The 15,293-nt window shown below is 39.4% G+C and overlaps 2 protein-coding genes across 4 annotated transcripts in view; one reads left to right on the top strand and one right to left on the bottom strand.

The window, feature by feature from the left end:
* Positions 1 to 15,293, bottom strand: part of LOC122088084 (phospholipid--sterol O-acyltransferase) — a 94,522-nt gene that overhangs the window by 10,146 nt on the left and 69,083 nt on the right. The gene's annotated exons all lie outside the window — the stretch shown is intronic.
* Positions 3,529 to 5,928, top strand: LOC122088085 (crossover junction endonuclease EME1B-like). The gene is made up of 6 exons (XM_042657230.1): positions 3,529 to 4,027; positions 4,122 to 4,280; positions 4,966 to 5,042; positions 5,272 to 5,436; positions 5,517 to 5,670; positions 5,782 to 5,928. Exons 1-6 carry the CDS (start codon positions 3,703 to 3,705, stop codon positions 5,898 to 5,900), a joined length of 999 nt encoding a protein of 332 aa, XP_042513164.1. The 5' UTR covers positions 3,529 to 3,702; the 3' UTR covers positions 5,901 to 5,928.

The following is a 15,293-nucleotide window of genomic DNA, read 5'->3' as shown; positions in this document are numbered from 1 at the left end:
TCTCTCTCTCTCTCTCTCTCTCTCTCTCTCTCTCTCTCTCTCTCTCTCATATGGTTTGTTTATCCTTGGCTTAGGGTTTTTTAGATGGTGGCAATCCATCTAACCATGAGAAAATTAACAACTGATCACGATGTTTCCACTCTTAAGTAATATTTAGATGGCATAATTTACATAGAAATGGAATTATTTACTTTCCTTTTGAGTTTATAAATACCTTATGAGGTTTAGTATTTTTCAAAATATCTGTTGAAATTCTATTTCTTTGGTTGCAGACTCATGTAGCAAGAAAATCTTTGCAACCATCCATTTTCATATATGACCGCCCTTTCATTTAGTAAGAGGTAGAAATGGAATTCACACACAATTTAGACCCACTCCTCACATGGGGATGGGAAGCGACAAATCTGGACCCTCCAAGGTGTGTAGGACCCACACCATTGACAGTCCATATCCATCCCTACCCGTCCCCATGTGGAGAAGCTGATCTAGACTCATTTATATAAGTTATTCGCTTTATGTCTAGGTATGGTTGAAATGACAACCGTGTACATACATATAACTTTCTATTGTATTGAAAAGTTAAAATAAAAATACCGGGAGGGTTCCCTCCTATGCCATGTGTAGTTTGGCATTGGAGGGGGATAATATGGGAAACATGTCACTATTGAACCGCATTTACAAATTTTGGGGTACAAAATTCCGCAACTAATATTTGTAGTTATAGTTGCGAAAAAAAAATCTGAAACTAAGAAATTGGCAGTGATAGAGTACCCTTGTCCTATAATAGTAAAATCATAGCTATAGACTGGTGACAACACTTGTAGCCACGTATAGGAAAAAAAATACTGTAGTTATAGGTCTTCTTGTTGTAATGAAAAGGCAAAAAAATAAGGTTACAGATTATATGACACTTTCAGGGGTGTCAATAGCGCAGTTGGTGAGCAACGAACTTGGTACAAGCCATAAAGTTGGACGTCCTAAGTTCGACTTCCACTAGGCATACCTTGGGCCACTCACACGGGGGTGTTTAATACTCTTCACTGCTTTTAGTGAAAGTTTAATGGTTCTCATTCAACCCCGGTATGATCCGATCCATGTGGTTGTGGGGTCAGTATGGACCCGCGGAACTAGTCAAGCCAAAAGCTTGGATACCCATCGTTAGGAAAATTTTTTTTTTTTGAAAAATCCCATGATTAAAAGAGGAAGAAGCGTTATAGCACAAATTTCCACCTTTTTTTTTTTCCAATTTCTTTCTTAATTTTTGTTTTGAATATGAATTATTCTCACTTTCATATTTGAGCCTAGTTTTCCTAGATGACATCAAGGAAAGAATTTCCTTGATGGACACTTAGATTTATCTCATTGTAGTTAGATGCGGCTCAAATTTTGTAGACAAGTTGACCCTAAAGTCTCCACTCACATGCATGTTAAATACTTTCAGTCCAAATAGAATTTTGCCAAGTAGCAAACCGAAACATTGAAAAATTAATAGAGATCATATACTTTTTAAAATACCAATAGGTAGTGCATAGATATATAAGGAGATGCATATCAATATACAAGGATGTTTGATGAGATATGAGACTGAAATTTTACATGTGATCAATCCGATTCATTATCTATAATCTTTAAACTGATTCAACCAGCAGGATGTTTCTTAGCTTCCAACATATACTTTTTCCTTCAAGTTTTTCTATATTTTTGGCTTTGGCCATTGATTTTAGATCCATTTTGTTAGCTTATTAAGCATTTTGTGGGGTTTAATATCATCAAATTAAGCTATTTTTAGGCCGAGCAAATCTTACATGTGGGCCTTGATGTTGGACTCTTATTTGCTGGACGGTTTTGAATATGGACCACACAATTGAAGCTGAAGAGATCATGCTTAATACCTATCAATACCTACCCAAAACCATTAGATAAATAAATCAAAACATGTTTTTAAGAAAAAATTAACGATTCAACACTATATTATTATTTTTTTAGATGCACGATGCCTATTCCGATACCATGTATTAAAATCATGCCTTGTAATTTTCTTTTTATTTTCATCTTCCATTTAATATATTTATTTATTAAAAAAATACAAAAATAAAATAAAATCAACTACACTCTTGGAATTGATAGCTCACGAGTGCCACTCTTTTTTTACTTATTACTAGAACAAAGAAAAAGAAAAAAATAAAAATAAAGAAGTCCATCTTTGGAACAAATTTTTGTTTTTTGAATTTTTTTGTCTTTATTATTCTAACAGAATATACATAGTTCATAAGACTCACAGGTAACCAAACAGTTTTACACTCATAATCAACTGACAGAATCACGGTAATCAAACAGTTTTCCACTCAAAATCAGTTAATAGATTCAGGGTAACCAAATAGTTTTTCACCCATAAGAAAATTGTTCCAAAGAAACCCATCCATATGAGTTACATCCAGAATCCAGAATTCCTAGAATGTGGTCCCATGGAAAATTCGAACCTAACATCACCTAAGGTTTTTCATGTGTGAGTCGCTAAAGCTAAAGTTGAAAACAAAAAATGTTTCTTGAGGGTGAACATTTTTATAGCTTAAACTCTAATGCAAAATGCAATTACTATCCTATTATTCTATATAGATTATAAGATCAAGTGATCATGGATTTAAGTTAGGAAAGAACTTCTGCTCAAAATGGGTAAGATTGCATGCATTTTTTTATTTATTGTATGATTAAGATATTAAAAGAAATATTGATATATTACATCAAGAGTCATCTAGAGGGAGCAGTCCCTCCACCTTCACTTGTTAGAAAAGGCTTGATGGATGAAAATCCTGCTTTTTTTTATCTTATGGAGAGAAATTGTAGCTTATCAACTTGGAGAAACAAGGGGACTATATTTATTGATCAATGATTTTTGGCTTTGTAGGGAAGGTTATGAGTAAGCTAAAATATATGTTCTCTAATTTTTTTGGTCTAGCTTGGTTTGGAATGAAAGATACACTATTTCTTATAATGCATTTTGCAAACTGAAGAAGGAAAGTGAGTTAGGAATCAAGAGCATTCGTGGTACAGATTTGATGGGTACTTTAAAACATATAATATATATCTAGTGAATTGGGTAGGAGATTCTTTATGTGCAATGTTTGGACCATAAAAACCTCGAGAATCATTTCATTTGGACAACTCCCCCTGTCTAAATCCCTCCAAATGCTCTCAACATTATTAGTGTATACATCATTCTTCCTTGAAATATAAAGGGACTTGTTAATCATATTCAGCCTTTGAAAAAAGGAAGAAGGTTACTCAAGAAGTCATCACGGGAGGTATTTACACGTCACACCATTAACAATCCTGAAAAGATATCATCCACTTAGAGCTCACATATTCAAGGTAGGAGATAGAAAATAAATCCATGTGGACCCTAATCTAAACCCCAGAACCCCGCCCCACTCCCACCACCCCCAAAAAAAAAAAAAAAAAAGAAAGAAAAAAATAGAAAAGCGAAAATATAATTCCACAATTGTTCTGTATTTTCTCTATCTTCCATATACGTGAGGGACATCTACGACTTCACGGCCGCACGGTCTTTCGCGCGGAAACCAAGTTCGAAAGGGCTATTCAGAGGAGAGAGAGAGAAAGAGAGAGAGGGAGGGGAGTGGCGGGTTCTCCTCTCACTGTATCTTCGATCTTGAGTCACAGTGGTTTCTGGCTGAAAAAAAAAAAATGTCACAGTCTATCCCGGTGGAGATCCCTTCCGACGAAGAAGAAGACGAAGCTCGTTCTCCCTTCCATTCTCACTCCAACAAGAACAAGAAGAGAAGGAGCCATGAGAGAAGCATGGCTTCGCCGGTTCTTGTGCTCGACGACGACGACCCTACCTCTCAGAAACCCAAATGCAAACATACACCAACATCATCTTCATTATCATTCGTCCCCGAAACTCCGATGTCTCCCGAAATCTTCAATTCCAGCGTTTGCATCGTCAAATGCTCGTCCAGATTCTCCGATCCAAACCCTAGTTCTTCATCCGTTGGTGAAAAAATTTCCGGTAATTTCTTTCCTCTGAATCATTGTTTTTCCGTCTTCATTATTTGTTTCTTATGGACATTTATGGTGACTTTAGTTTTTATGGTAATTGGCAGGGATTAATGGTTTGATATGTTTGGAGTCCGACAATGAGTCTGAATGTGGTTTGGAGAGAGGAAATTCTGAGGCGAATGACACCATGGATGATGTTTTTTCTGCTGCGGTGAGACGCTCCGAGATGAGCTCGAAATTCCTTGATCCTGCTTCCTCCTATGGTGAGTAATTAAAACAACTGTATTGGACTGCTCCACTTATTCCCTTGGGTATTGGGAGCTTACGAGTACCAGAGATTAAGAAGTTGTACTGAATACTAATTAGCCAAGATTGTCCCGTAATTGTTTTTTTTTTTTTTTTGATAAGTGCAAAATTTCATTAAACAAGAATAGGAATTAAAATTTGTAATAAATACACATGTAAGAATCTTCTGCTACAAGCTTACAAAGCACCTCATAGAAATTAGCCAAGATTGTCTTGTCGTTGTTTCGAACAAGTTGGCTTTCTAAGTGACAAATCTGATCATTTAGGCTGCTTTTGGTTGCCACCTGAATGAAATCATTCTTTTGAAGTTCCGGTGGCGTTTTCATTCTTAAGTTGACGATTTCAAACGAAACAAGTTCAAGTCATTTTTTTTTATAAGTAGGAATAATATCACATTATGTCTATCCTATGAAATACAACTTTTTCTATTATATTTTGACGATGAATGGAAATGCATCTACTTATCCTTAGATGCTAATTATACTGAATCTAAATCAGGTCATTCTGTACCAGGTAACAGCTAAGCACATCTTTAGTTTATGAATTAGTGTGACTTATGGATTGTATGTTTTAAAAATGACAAAAAGAACAAATATTATTTCTAAATTTGAATGGATTGCCTGTCATTTCTATGTTCACCAGGTGCTGCTAATTCAGTGCAAATTTCTGGGGACAGTCCTATTCATGGTGACTGCACTTTTGAAGATGCTATTCATCAGGTAGTTTCCAGTTGAGGGTTTAACAGTTCTTTTTGTTTCTGATCGCTATTGCTAGGGAAGACAGTCTACGTGACTGGCTTCATCTAAAGTCATAGTCTTCAGACTGGTGACACTCTATTTTATCTTAATGTTATAGATCATCATATTTACTGTTGCAAATGGTTGCATTTCTGCTCAATCCTTTAAACCATAAAATTCGTACCATGGTAAATTTCTTTGCTATATGCAGATAGACACTGACTACGACAAAGAAAATGTCATTTTGGAGCGGCTAGATAAGGCCACAACACGGAAAGGTAAAAATGTTGAAGTCAATGGAGAGAAGGAAAAAAGAAAGGATGAATTAATGGCTAGAAAGATGCAAATAAGAGAAGAAAGGAAACTGAAGAGGGAGGTCAGTTTTATAACTATGCATCTGTGTTTTCAACTTATTGATATAAGTATAGCTTACTGATTGAATTTTCCATTTCACAGCAAGAGAAATTGCAAAAACAAGCTTTGAAGGCTGAAGCAGTGGAAATAAAAAAGTTGGAAAAAGAAATGCAGAAGTGGGAAAAAGGGAAATTTGCACTAAAATCTATAGTGGCTGAAATTGATGCCAAAGTTGTTGAGCTGGGCTCTATAGGAGGTATACCTTATTTTTTGTTCCTTTGCTCCACTTCCTTATGTCATCTGTGTAATGTCACATATCTGCAGGTCTAGTAATGTGCTGAGGAAATATTTTACCTTAATAACACAGGGCATCTACTTACAAGGTTTTCCGAGAAAGGCCTTACTTTTCGTGTAACATCAAATCCTATTGAAAGATCAATTGTTTGGAGAATGGCTGTGCCTGAACAAATTTCACAGGTAACATGAAGCTTGAGGTTCTTAGGTGATTTATACATGTTAGAGTTGTTCCTGTTACTCCTCTATGGTGAATTTTTAATATTTTCTGTTCTTTTAATGTATGTGTCTTTAGATGGTTTTGGATTTTCAGTTGATTTCAGATTTTGAGCTGCTGTTGCTTATTGTATTGAAATATAGGTCCAGTTCATGAGATGTTGAGTAATACTGATAAAGACTTTAGATATCTGTGAAATAATATTTTACATCCCAAGTTCATTACTGTATGCCTTCACCATTGGGAGTGAAGGACTAAAACTATCGATTACTTGATGAATATCTAATGTCACGATTGTTTTTATTCAGTGTAATTGATGACCTTCCCTCCAAATACATTAGAATAACAAATGGATCAATCTTGACTCCTAATATATGGTAACTGAAATATTGGATAATGGTCTTACGGGATGGAGTTAACCTCATTACCAATTAAAGGGAAAAAAGAAGAAAAGAAAGAGAGAGTAAGCGGTGACTCCTGCAGCAAATGTAAACAACAATGTACACTCCAAATGTGAACCTCAATGTCCACTTATAGGGTGCTGAATAAAAAACAGAAGGTCTAATACAGCAACAGAAATGTTAAAAGAAAAAACACATAGATTGCTCTTCCTGTAACATGTTTTCGTTATTATTCCCAGAGCTTGGAGTTTTCCCTTTTTGATCGGGATACCGGAATATGATAACAAAGTGCAAGACCTTTTTCCCTTTCTTACAGCAATAGGGAGATCTAATTCTTGAGGATCAGATAAAGTGTTATGTAGATCAGCAGGGTGAGGAGCATTACGACGTCTAGGCGACTCAAGGCGTTGGAGTGGGCCTAGACTCAAGCCAACACCAACAAGATGCCCGCCTTAGGTGACCAAGGCATCTGGACGCCTATGTAAATACCTTAACTATAGTGAGGAGGGTGCAGATTGTAGCTGTACAATAACCTGTTATCAGCATTTACAAGAGGCAAGGAGAAGAATAAGAGAAGAGAAAGATGGAGAAAAGAGAGAAGAACCCTACAGCCACGATAGGATTCAGAATAGTCCTTATCGTGGCCTAGGTCCTTAGCTTATATTATTAAGAGTCCTACTGACAGTTTAATTACAATTACAGTCAAAGACAACTAAGCAAAATAGTAAACAAGTAAATAACAAAATAACAATGGCTAACTCTACTTAGCATAGACTAAACATAAACTAACTCTAAGAAGAATCAAAGGAGGGTTGTTGGAAGGTCTTTTTGATGTAGGTAAGGGGTTCAATCGAACTAGCCTTGGAGCCCTTTTTCAGGCCTGGTTCCTTGGGACCAGGCTTGCCATCGAACCGGATGATTCCTGGCCCAGTTCTCTCCCTGGTTTGGTCCATCAAGTCAGCCCAGATTTGGGACAAAATTTGGTTTCCACTCTTGGTCCTTCAGTCCAGCACAGAAGAACATCATCTCCCCATCGAGCAGCATCTTCTCTCAGCCCAGATATGTGCTGTGAAGATCTTCTAGAAGCCATCCAGCTGTCCTCAACTTTGGGAAGAAAGAAGCTTCAAGAGAGGAATCCAGGCAGCCATCGAATTACAGCAAGTAGCTTAAGATTAGTTTCCCTTCTGATTGTCAAGTTAGTTTCTATTTTCGCGTCTTAGGTTAGGTTCCTTTTATTAGGCCAAGTCATTAGTTATTTAGTTTCTAACTTGTTCTTTCTTAGTTAGCAAGTTAGAAGTCAAATTAGTAGTGTTATTTCAGCCTTTGGTTTCCTAATTTAGATCCTTCTTTTATAATCAGTTTTAGGGCTTATAAAGAGGCCATCAATTGTAATGAAAAGACAAGTTGAATTAATGAATTTTGAGCGATAACTCTTGGCTGAGAGAGCTCTTGTTTGAGAGGGTGAGATGCCTAAAAATTTGAGAGGTGAGACACCTAAACCTGAGGGGTGAGATGCCCAACCCAACTACCATTCTTCTCCCCCTTCTCATCTTCCCATCGATTCTCTTTTCTATCTCGTTTCTTTACTTTGTTGTGAGTATTTGAGAGCTTGTTTGGAGACTACTTGATGCCTTGAAGCACATCCACAAGACCTGCTTGAAGAGCTGCAGTAGAAGAAGAGATCGATCCAGCCATTGCCAGGGTTTTGGGGTAGATTGACCAAGGCCAGATCTCCCTAACCTACAGCCAACTTTGGAAGTCCCTTTGTTCCAGCCTCTAAAAGGAAGACTCGATCCACTCCTTGGAGCCTTTGGAGGCTAGATAAAGCTGCAGCAACTTTTCTCCCAAAGTTTTCTAATCTGGCCCCAGATTAAGAATAAGCAGAACTCTCTAACCTGAAGTCAGATTCAGGTGCCCTTTGGAGGGACTATTGAAGACCCTAGAAAGCCCTTCGATCCAAGTCTCAAGGTCACTCTTGATCTAGTTTGGTTGATTCATGTTTCTCCCATTCGGCCACATAAAACCCTAACTTCTGTCTATGGTTTGATCTTCCTCAGAGCCATTTGGAGGGACTGTTGAAGACCCTAGAAAGCCCTTCGATCCAAGTCTCAAGGCCACCCTTGATCTAGTTTGGTTGATAAAGGTTTTCTCCCATTCGACCACATAAAACCCTAACTCCTGTCCATGGTTTGATCTTCCTCATCTGCAGACATATAAGAACATAAGTTTTGGGTTCTAATTGGGCCCATATAGGCCTACTTGACCAGCATATCAGGCTCCTTTGAGTCTTGGCTTGCGAAAAAACAGACCCCTTCCTATTCAGCTCTGTTTTCCAGGTTTGGTTAAAACTGTTAACTGATCAGCTCTTAACTTAATGTTATGAGTTTGGTTTGGAGTGCTTAATCAACTGGGGTTGTTTACCTAGTGCAAACCAACCTTACATCACTTCTTCTTCCTTCTATTGTACACAATCAGCTCCTTCTCTTTCTTACTTTCATTTGATCCCTTAGGAGTCCCTGTTTGAGCTCCCCCATCAACCTTGGGATCCTTAAAACTTCCATTTGCATAGTCTTCTTGACATCAGGCTTTTCCATATCAAAGTAGAAAGAGCTTATATGCAACATAGAAGCCATATCAATGCGATATGATATAATTATGCTAGTAATAACTTATTATGAGAAAGCCATGTATAATAAACAAAGCATATTCATCACAAAACAAAATAATAAACATAAATCAACATAAACTTGTTAAGTGCCAATAAAATGTGCTGTCACCTTGGACTCAAGAAAGATCTTGGATGTCTAGGTGGAGAGGCAACGCCTTGACAACTATGATCACAACCTCTTTGCACTTACAGTCTCCCTGAAGAGGTGCCATCTGAGAAGAAAAGAAGGGGACACTTAAAGAAAGTAACATCCATGGATACAAGTCTTTTCTGATAAGGTGGGTGGTAGCACTTGTGGCCTTTCTTAAGGAAGATACACTTAAGAGCTTCAGGACCAAGTTTGGTGCATAACACACAAAATCTTAGGGATGGGGGAAGAAAGGGTGTTGGGGGAAAGGATTTCCCAGGAGATTTAGACATGAGAATATGCGATGTCATACAATTCATCAGAAATGTGGCTGGAAGAAGCGCTTCAGACCAAAAGGATTTGGAAACATACATGAGTAAATGTTAGCTCCTTGTGATTTTCACTAGGTGATGATTCTTCTATTCAACTACGCCATTCTGTTAAGGTGTATCAACACAGGAAAATTGATGGAGAATGCATCAATTTGAAGTCCCCCAAACATATGTTGTTCCCCCCCACCCCCCAGTTAGAAAATAAGGAAGACTAGGGTTAGAGATGAGGGAAGAAGAGGGAAGAAGGAGAGAACATGAGAGAAGAAGAAGAGGGAATGAGAGAGAAACGTGAATGAGCTCACTAGCTCATCTCACCAATATTAGATTCAAATATAGTATTAGGGAATTACATATTCCTCCTTAAGGGAGGTGAAAGAGAAATAAGAGAAATTACATATAAGGACACTTAACATAAGACAGTTCCTAATGTTACCCTAATACAAATATTCTAACACTCCCCCTCAAGCTGGACAATAAATGTCATACATTCCCAGTGATGCAGATCTGAAGACCTACATTCGTAGGAAGAAGGCCAACAAGAGTAACTAGCATGTGGCCTTACCTTGTTGATGCTTATTAATTTCATACTTAGTTTTTATTTCATGTTTTATGTCTTAGTTTAGTTCCAATTGAACCATGGTCCATGTTGGTCCAATATCGGTTCAATTTAAGTGGTTAGAAGTTACTTTTACTTTTTACTTTTCTAAATGGGGGGATCAATTCACTTTTATAAGTGATGATGGGTGAAGACTTTTCCACCTTTGGTAGTTGGGGGATGAAGATTTTTTCACCTTTGGTAGTTGGGGGATGAAGACTTTTCCACCTTTGGTAGTTGGGGGATGACTTTTCCATTGTAACTTTAAGAGATGAGGATTTTTTCACTTTTGGTAGTTGGTAGGTGAAGGCTCTTTCAACTTTAGTAGTTGGAAGGTGAATATTTTCCTACCCCAAGTTTAATAAGTGAAGACTTTCTACTATTGTTAGTTGGAAGTTGGGTATGTAATGTTTTGTTGAGTTGGTCCTATAAATAGGGATCAATTGTAAGCATTCAAGGACAACTCAGAATTTAAAACAAAGTTTGCTTATGCAACTCTCTTCTTGTGTTTGATCAAGAATCTCTTGTGTTTGATCAAGGTAGGTTGGTGTTTGATCCAGTCGATCCACCTTGCGGTGTGAAGCCCGGGTGTTATATTATTGTTTATTGTTCCATCTTTTTCATCTTTCAACAAGTTTCAGCAATATCCTATTCTCCATATCTAGAATTCCCTATTCTTTGAGAAAAGATCCTACCCTGGTACTGTTTTGAGCTTCCTCAATTTCAGTATTACATCAATTGGTATTAGAGCATGGCAGAGAATGAGTCACAGTGGCCGCCGCCTCCACCTGATCCAATGGCAAAAGTCATTGAAATGTTTCAACAACTCTCTGCTGATCAAAAAACTATTAGTGAGAGGTTACTGCGACTTGAGAACCAAAGTGTTACTCCAATACAAGGCAGCAATGTACCATTCGAGAGGGAGGACAGGTATCAACTACAATCTGCTGTGCATCGTCAACATAGGAGAAGTGCTGAAAGGGCACAACAAAGAACCCCTACAGCACCACCTACCTTTGAGGAGCATGTAAGATCTTATTTCAATGGTGATCTTGAAGCACCCCGTCGACGTACTGATGATTCACAAAAAGTCAAGCTTGAATTAAAGGAGTTCAACGGAAAGCATGATCCACAGGTATTTTATGATTGGTTGGCTGCTTTAGATGACTATTTTGATTGGTATGAGTTGTCTGAGTCACGTAAGATGAGACTAGCACGTACTAAGCTAGTTGGCTCAGCCCGCGAATGGTGGAGAACTGAAGAAAGGGATCTAGAAGATCGTGGTAGAGCTCCCATTACTTGGGAAGAGATGAAAGAAGATCTTAGTGCCAAATACTTACCACGACACTTTAGATCACAACTGCAGGACAAGCTGAATACTCTTCGTCAAGGGAGTATGTCCGTTGCAGAGTATATGGAGCAGTTTGATTCACTCTATTCACGCACTGGCATCAGGGAGAATGAATTACAGGTACTTTCCCGCTTTCGTTTGGGTTTGAGATCTGATATAAATCGTGCTATTGGCGTAGTAGATGTATCCAATGTCAGGGAATGCTTCGAGAAGGCAGTACATGCAGAGGAGTTACTAGCTCCTACGGGTAGAAGGTTTGGATATCAAGCTAGAGAGATCACAAAAAATTTTTCAGCAAAAAATCCTACTTTTTATCCTCCACGTACCACACCTTCTCCACGTGCTGATCACAAGGGGAAAGCACCTATGCCTAGCACTGCCACAGTGCAATGCTTTCATTGTCAGGAGAGGGGACATTATGCCAAAAATTGTCCTACACGTCACAGAGTAGCAGTGATGGTTGACGCTGACGATACTCTTGATGAAGATAATTCCCATATCTTTCCAATCCCATTGGAAGAAGAAGACGAAAATGTTGATTATTATGATGGGGCTGAAGCAAATGAAGATGACTCCTATGGAATTCATGTGGTTTCTCGCATATTGGTGGCTGAAACCAAAGGCGAGGATTGGCGACGTACATGCATATTTTACAGCCGCATGCGTTCAGCTGATCGCACTGTACAAGTGATAGTTGACAGTGGCAGCTGCGTTAATGTTGTCTCTGAGTTGTTTGTGAAGAAAGCACATTTGAAGGTAGAGAAACACCCGCAGCCTTACAAAGTATCCCTATTGAATGGCAACACTTTGGAGGTCAATCAGCGATGTTTTGTTCCATTACAACTTTCTCGATATGAAGAAAAGGTATGGTGTGATGTTATTCCTATGAAGCTAACTGATGTTCTTTTAGGGAGACCATGGATGTATGATAATGATGTTCTCACTGGCGGAAAGTAGAATCAGTGCATATTTACCTTTAAAGGGCAGCGCACTATACTTGAGCCTATCAATGTACCAGAGGAGATGCGTAAGAGACAGACATTGAGGACTAACCAGAAAGCCACCACCGATACCAACAAGATGCTAGTCCTTCCACAGAAGATCTTAGCTGTTCCACAAAAGCAGTGTGAGCGAACCAGCCATGATACAGGCATGATATTAGCCCTGGTTACTAGAGAGGTCACTCCACCACCAACAGTTCAGCTCACACGGCCTATTAGAGAGCTTCTAACAGACTTTTTTGATTTAGTACCTGACGAGCTACCTAATAAGCTCCCTCCCATGCGCGATATTCAGCATGCTATTGACTTGGTACCTGGTTCTGTGCTTCCCAACCTTCCAGCTTACCGTCTCAGTCCTACAGAACACACTGAGCTCAAAAGGCAAGTTGATGAACTACTAAAGAAGAGGTTTATCATTGAGAGCCTTAGTCCTTGTGCTGTACCAGCATTACTTACTCCAAAAAAGGATGGCTCATGGCGTATGTGTGTCGACAGCAGAGCAATCAACAAAATAACGGTTAAGTATAGGTTTCCCATACCACGACTTGATGATATGCTAGACATGTTGTCCGGTGCAAAGGTCTTTTCAAAACTGGACCTTCGAAGCGGCTACCATCAAATTCGTATTCGGCCAGGAGACGAATGGAAGACCGCCTTCAAAACCAAGGATGGACTGTTCGAGTGGAAGGTCATGCCCTTTGGTCTGACGAATGCACCTAGTACATTCATGCGAGTTATGACACAGGTACTTCGTCCATTTATTGGTCGATTTTTGGTTGTATACTTTGATGATATCTTAGTTTACAGCAAGCATCCAGATGATCACATCGACCATTTGAAGCAAGTCTTGAGGGTGCTCCGTATGGAGAAGCTATACATTAATCTCAAGAAGTGTTCCTTTATGCTACCCAAGGTTGTATTCCTTGGTTTTATTGTCTCTTCCAAGGGGGTTGAAGCTGATCCTGAGAAGATCAAGAGCATCACCAACTGGCCTACCCCGAAGACAATCACTGAAGTCCGTAGCTTCCACGGTCTAGCCTCATTTTGCAGGAGATTCATTCGAAATTTTAGTGCAGTCATGGCACCTATTACCGAATGTATGAAGCAGAGTAAAGGCAAGTTTGAGTGGACAACAGCGGTGACAAAAGCCCTCCATCTTATCAAGAAGAAGATGACGGAGGCCCCGGTATTACGCCTGCCAGATTTTAATCGTGTATTTGAGGTGGCAACTGATGCTTCGCATATTGGGTTGGGAGGTGTGCTGATACAAGAAGGGCACCCTATCGCTTTCTATAGCGAGAAACTCAACGATGCCAAGCGACGCTACTCGACTTACGATTTGGAGCTCTATGCTGTCATCCAAGTGTTACGCCATTGGAGACACTATCTTATTGGTAAGGAATTTATTCTTTACACCGATCATGAAGCACTCAAACATCTCCATTCTCAGAAGTCAATCAGTCAGAAGCATGCAAAGTGGGTTGCTTACCTACAAGAGTTCGTCTTTGTGATGAAATACAAGGCTGGTAAAGAGAACACGGTGGCTGATACTTTAAGCCGAAAAGTTCTCACTATCAATACTTTTTCAGCACATGCCGTTAGTATTGATCAGATACGAGATGAGTACGCGTCTGATAAGGATTTCAGAGTTCTATATGCAGAGTTACAGTAAGGTGAGCAACACCCTAAATATTCTGTCCACAATGGTTATTTGTTCTTCAGAACGCGATTATGCATTCCAGACTCCTCCCTACGACATCACATCATAAGGGAGTTACACGGAGGAGGTTTGGGAGGCCACTTCGGCAAGGACAAGACCATCATACAGGTGACTGATCGGAACTACTGGCCACACATTACAAAAGACGTAGATCATGTCATCAAAAGGTGTCGAGTCTGTCAACTTGCTAAGGGGACTAAGCAGAATACAGGCCTCTACTCCCTACTACCGGTTCCTCATGCACCTTGGCTCGACATTAGTATGGATTTTGTACTTGGGCTGCCACCTACAAGAGAACGGTACGATTCCATCATGGTTGTAGTGGATCGCTTCTCTAAGATGGCTCACTTTTTGCCATGTCGAAAGAACTTTGATGCCTATCATATTGCAAAGCTCTTCTTTAAAGAGGTTGTTCGACTGCATGGGCTGCCAAGTACTATTGTCTCTGATCGTGACGTCAAGTTTATGAGCTATTTCTGGAAGACATTGTGGCTAAAAACTAACACAAAGCTACAGTTTTCAACTGCATTCCATCCACAAACTGACGGTCAGACAGAGGTTGTTAATAGAAGTTTGGGGAACTTGTTGAGGTGCTTAGTCCGAGATTATGAGAAGACATGGCCAGCAATCCTTGACATAGCTGAGTTTGCCTACAATAGCTCTGTGAACAGGACAACGGGGCGCACACCATTTGAGATATTACTTGGAATTCAGCTGCAACGCCCAATTGATCTTGTTCCACTCCCACCCCAGGCTCGAATCAGCCTTGAAGCTGATGAATTCTTGCGCCACATCACGGAGGTGCATGCAAACGTGCGACGACGTATTGCCTTAAGTAATGATGTCTACAAGACTACAGCTGATCGTCATCGTCGTTATGTGGAGTTTAAACCAGGAGACATGGTTATGGTTCGCATAAATCCTGAGAGGTTCCAACCTGGTGTTAACACAAAGCTCCATCCAAAGAAGATGGGTCCTTATAAGGTGCTGAAACGTATAGGACCAAATGCTTATGTGCTCGAATTACCTGAGGAAATGACCATAAGCGATGTCTTCAATGTAGCTGACCTACATCTTTATGTGGGACATCATTCAGATGATGGTGACCTGGAACAAATGCTAAGGCTGCCCCAACTTACACCACCTCTTGAAGATGTTATTGAAGAGGTTTTG

This window comes from Macadamia integrifolia, chromosome 9, assembly GCF_013358625.1.
Source record: "Macadamia integrifolia cultivar HAES 741 chromosome 9, SCU_Mint_v3, whole genome shotgun sequence".
NCBI lineage: Eukaryota > Viridiplantae > Streptophyta > Magnoliopsida > Proteales > Proteaceae > Macadamia > Macadamia integrifolia.
This window is presented reverse-complemented; position numbering and strand designations above follow the sequence as displayed.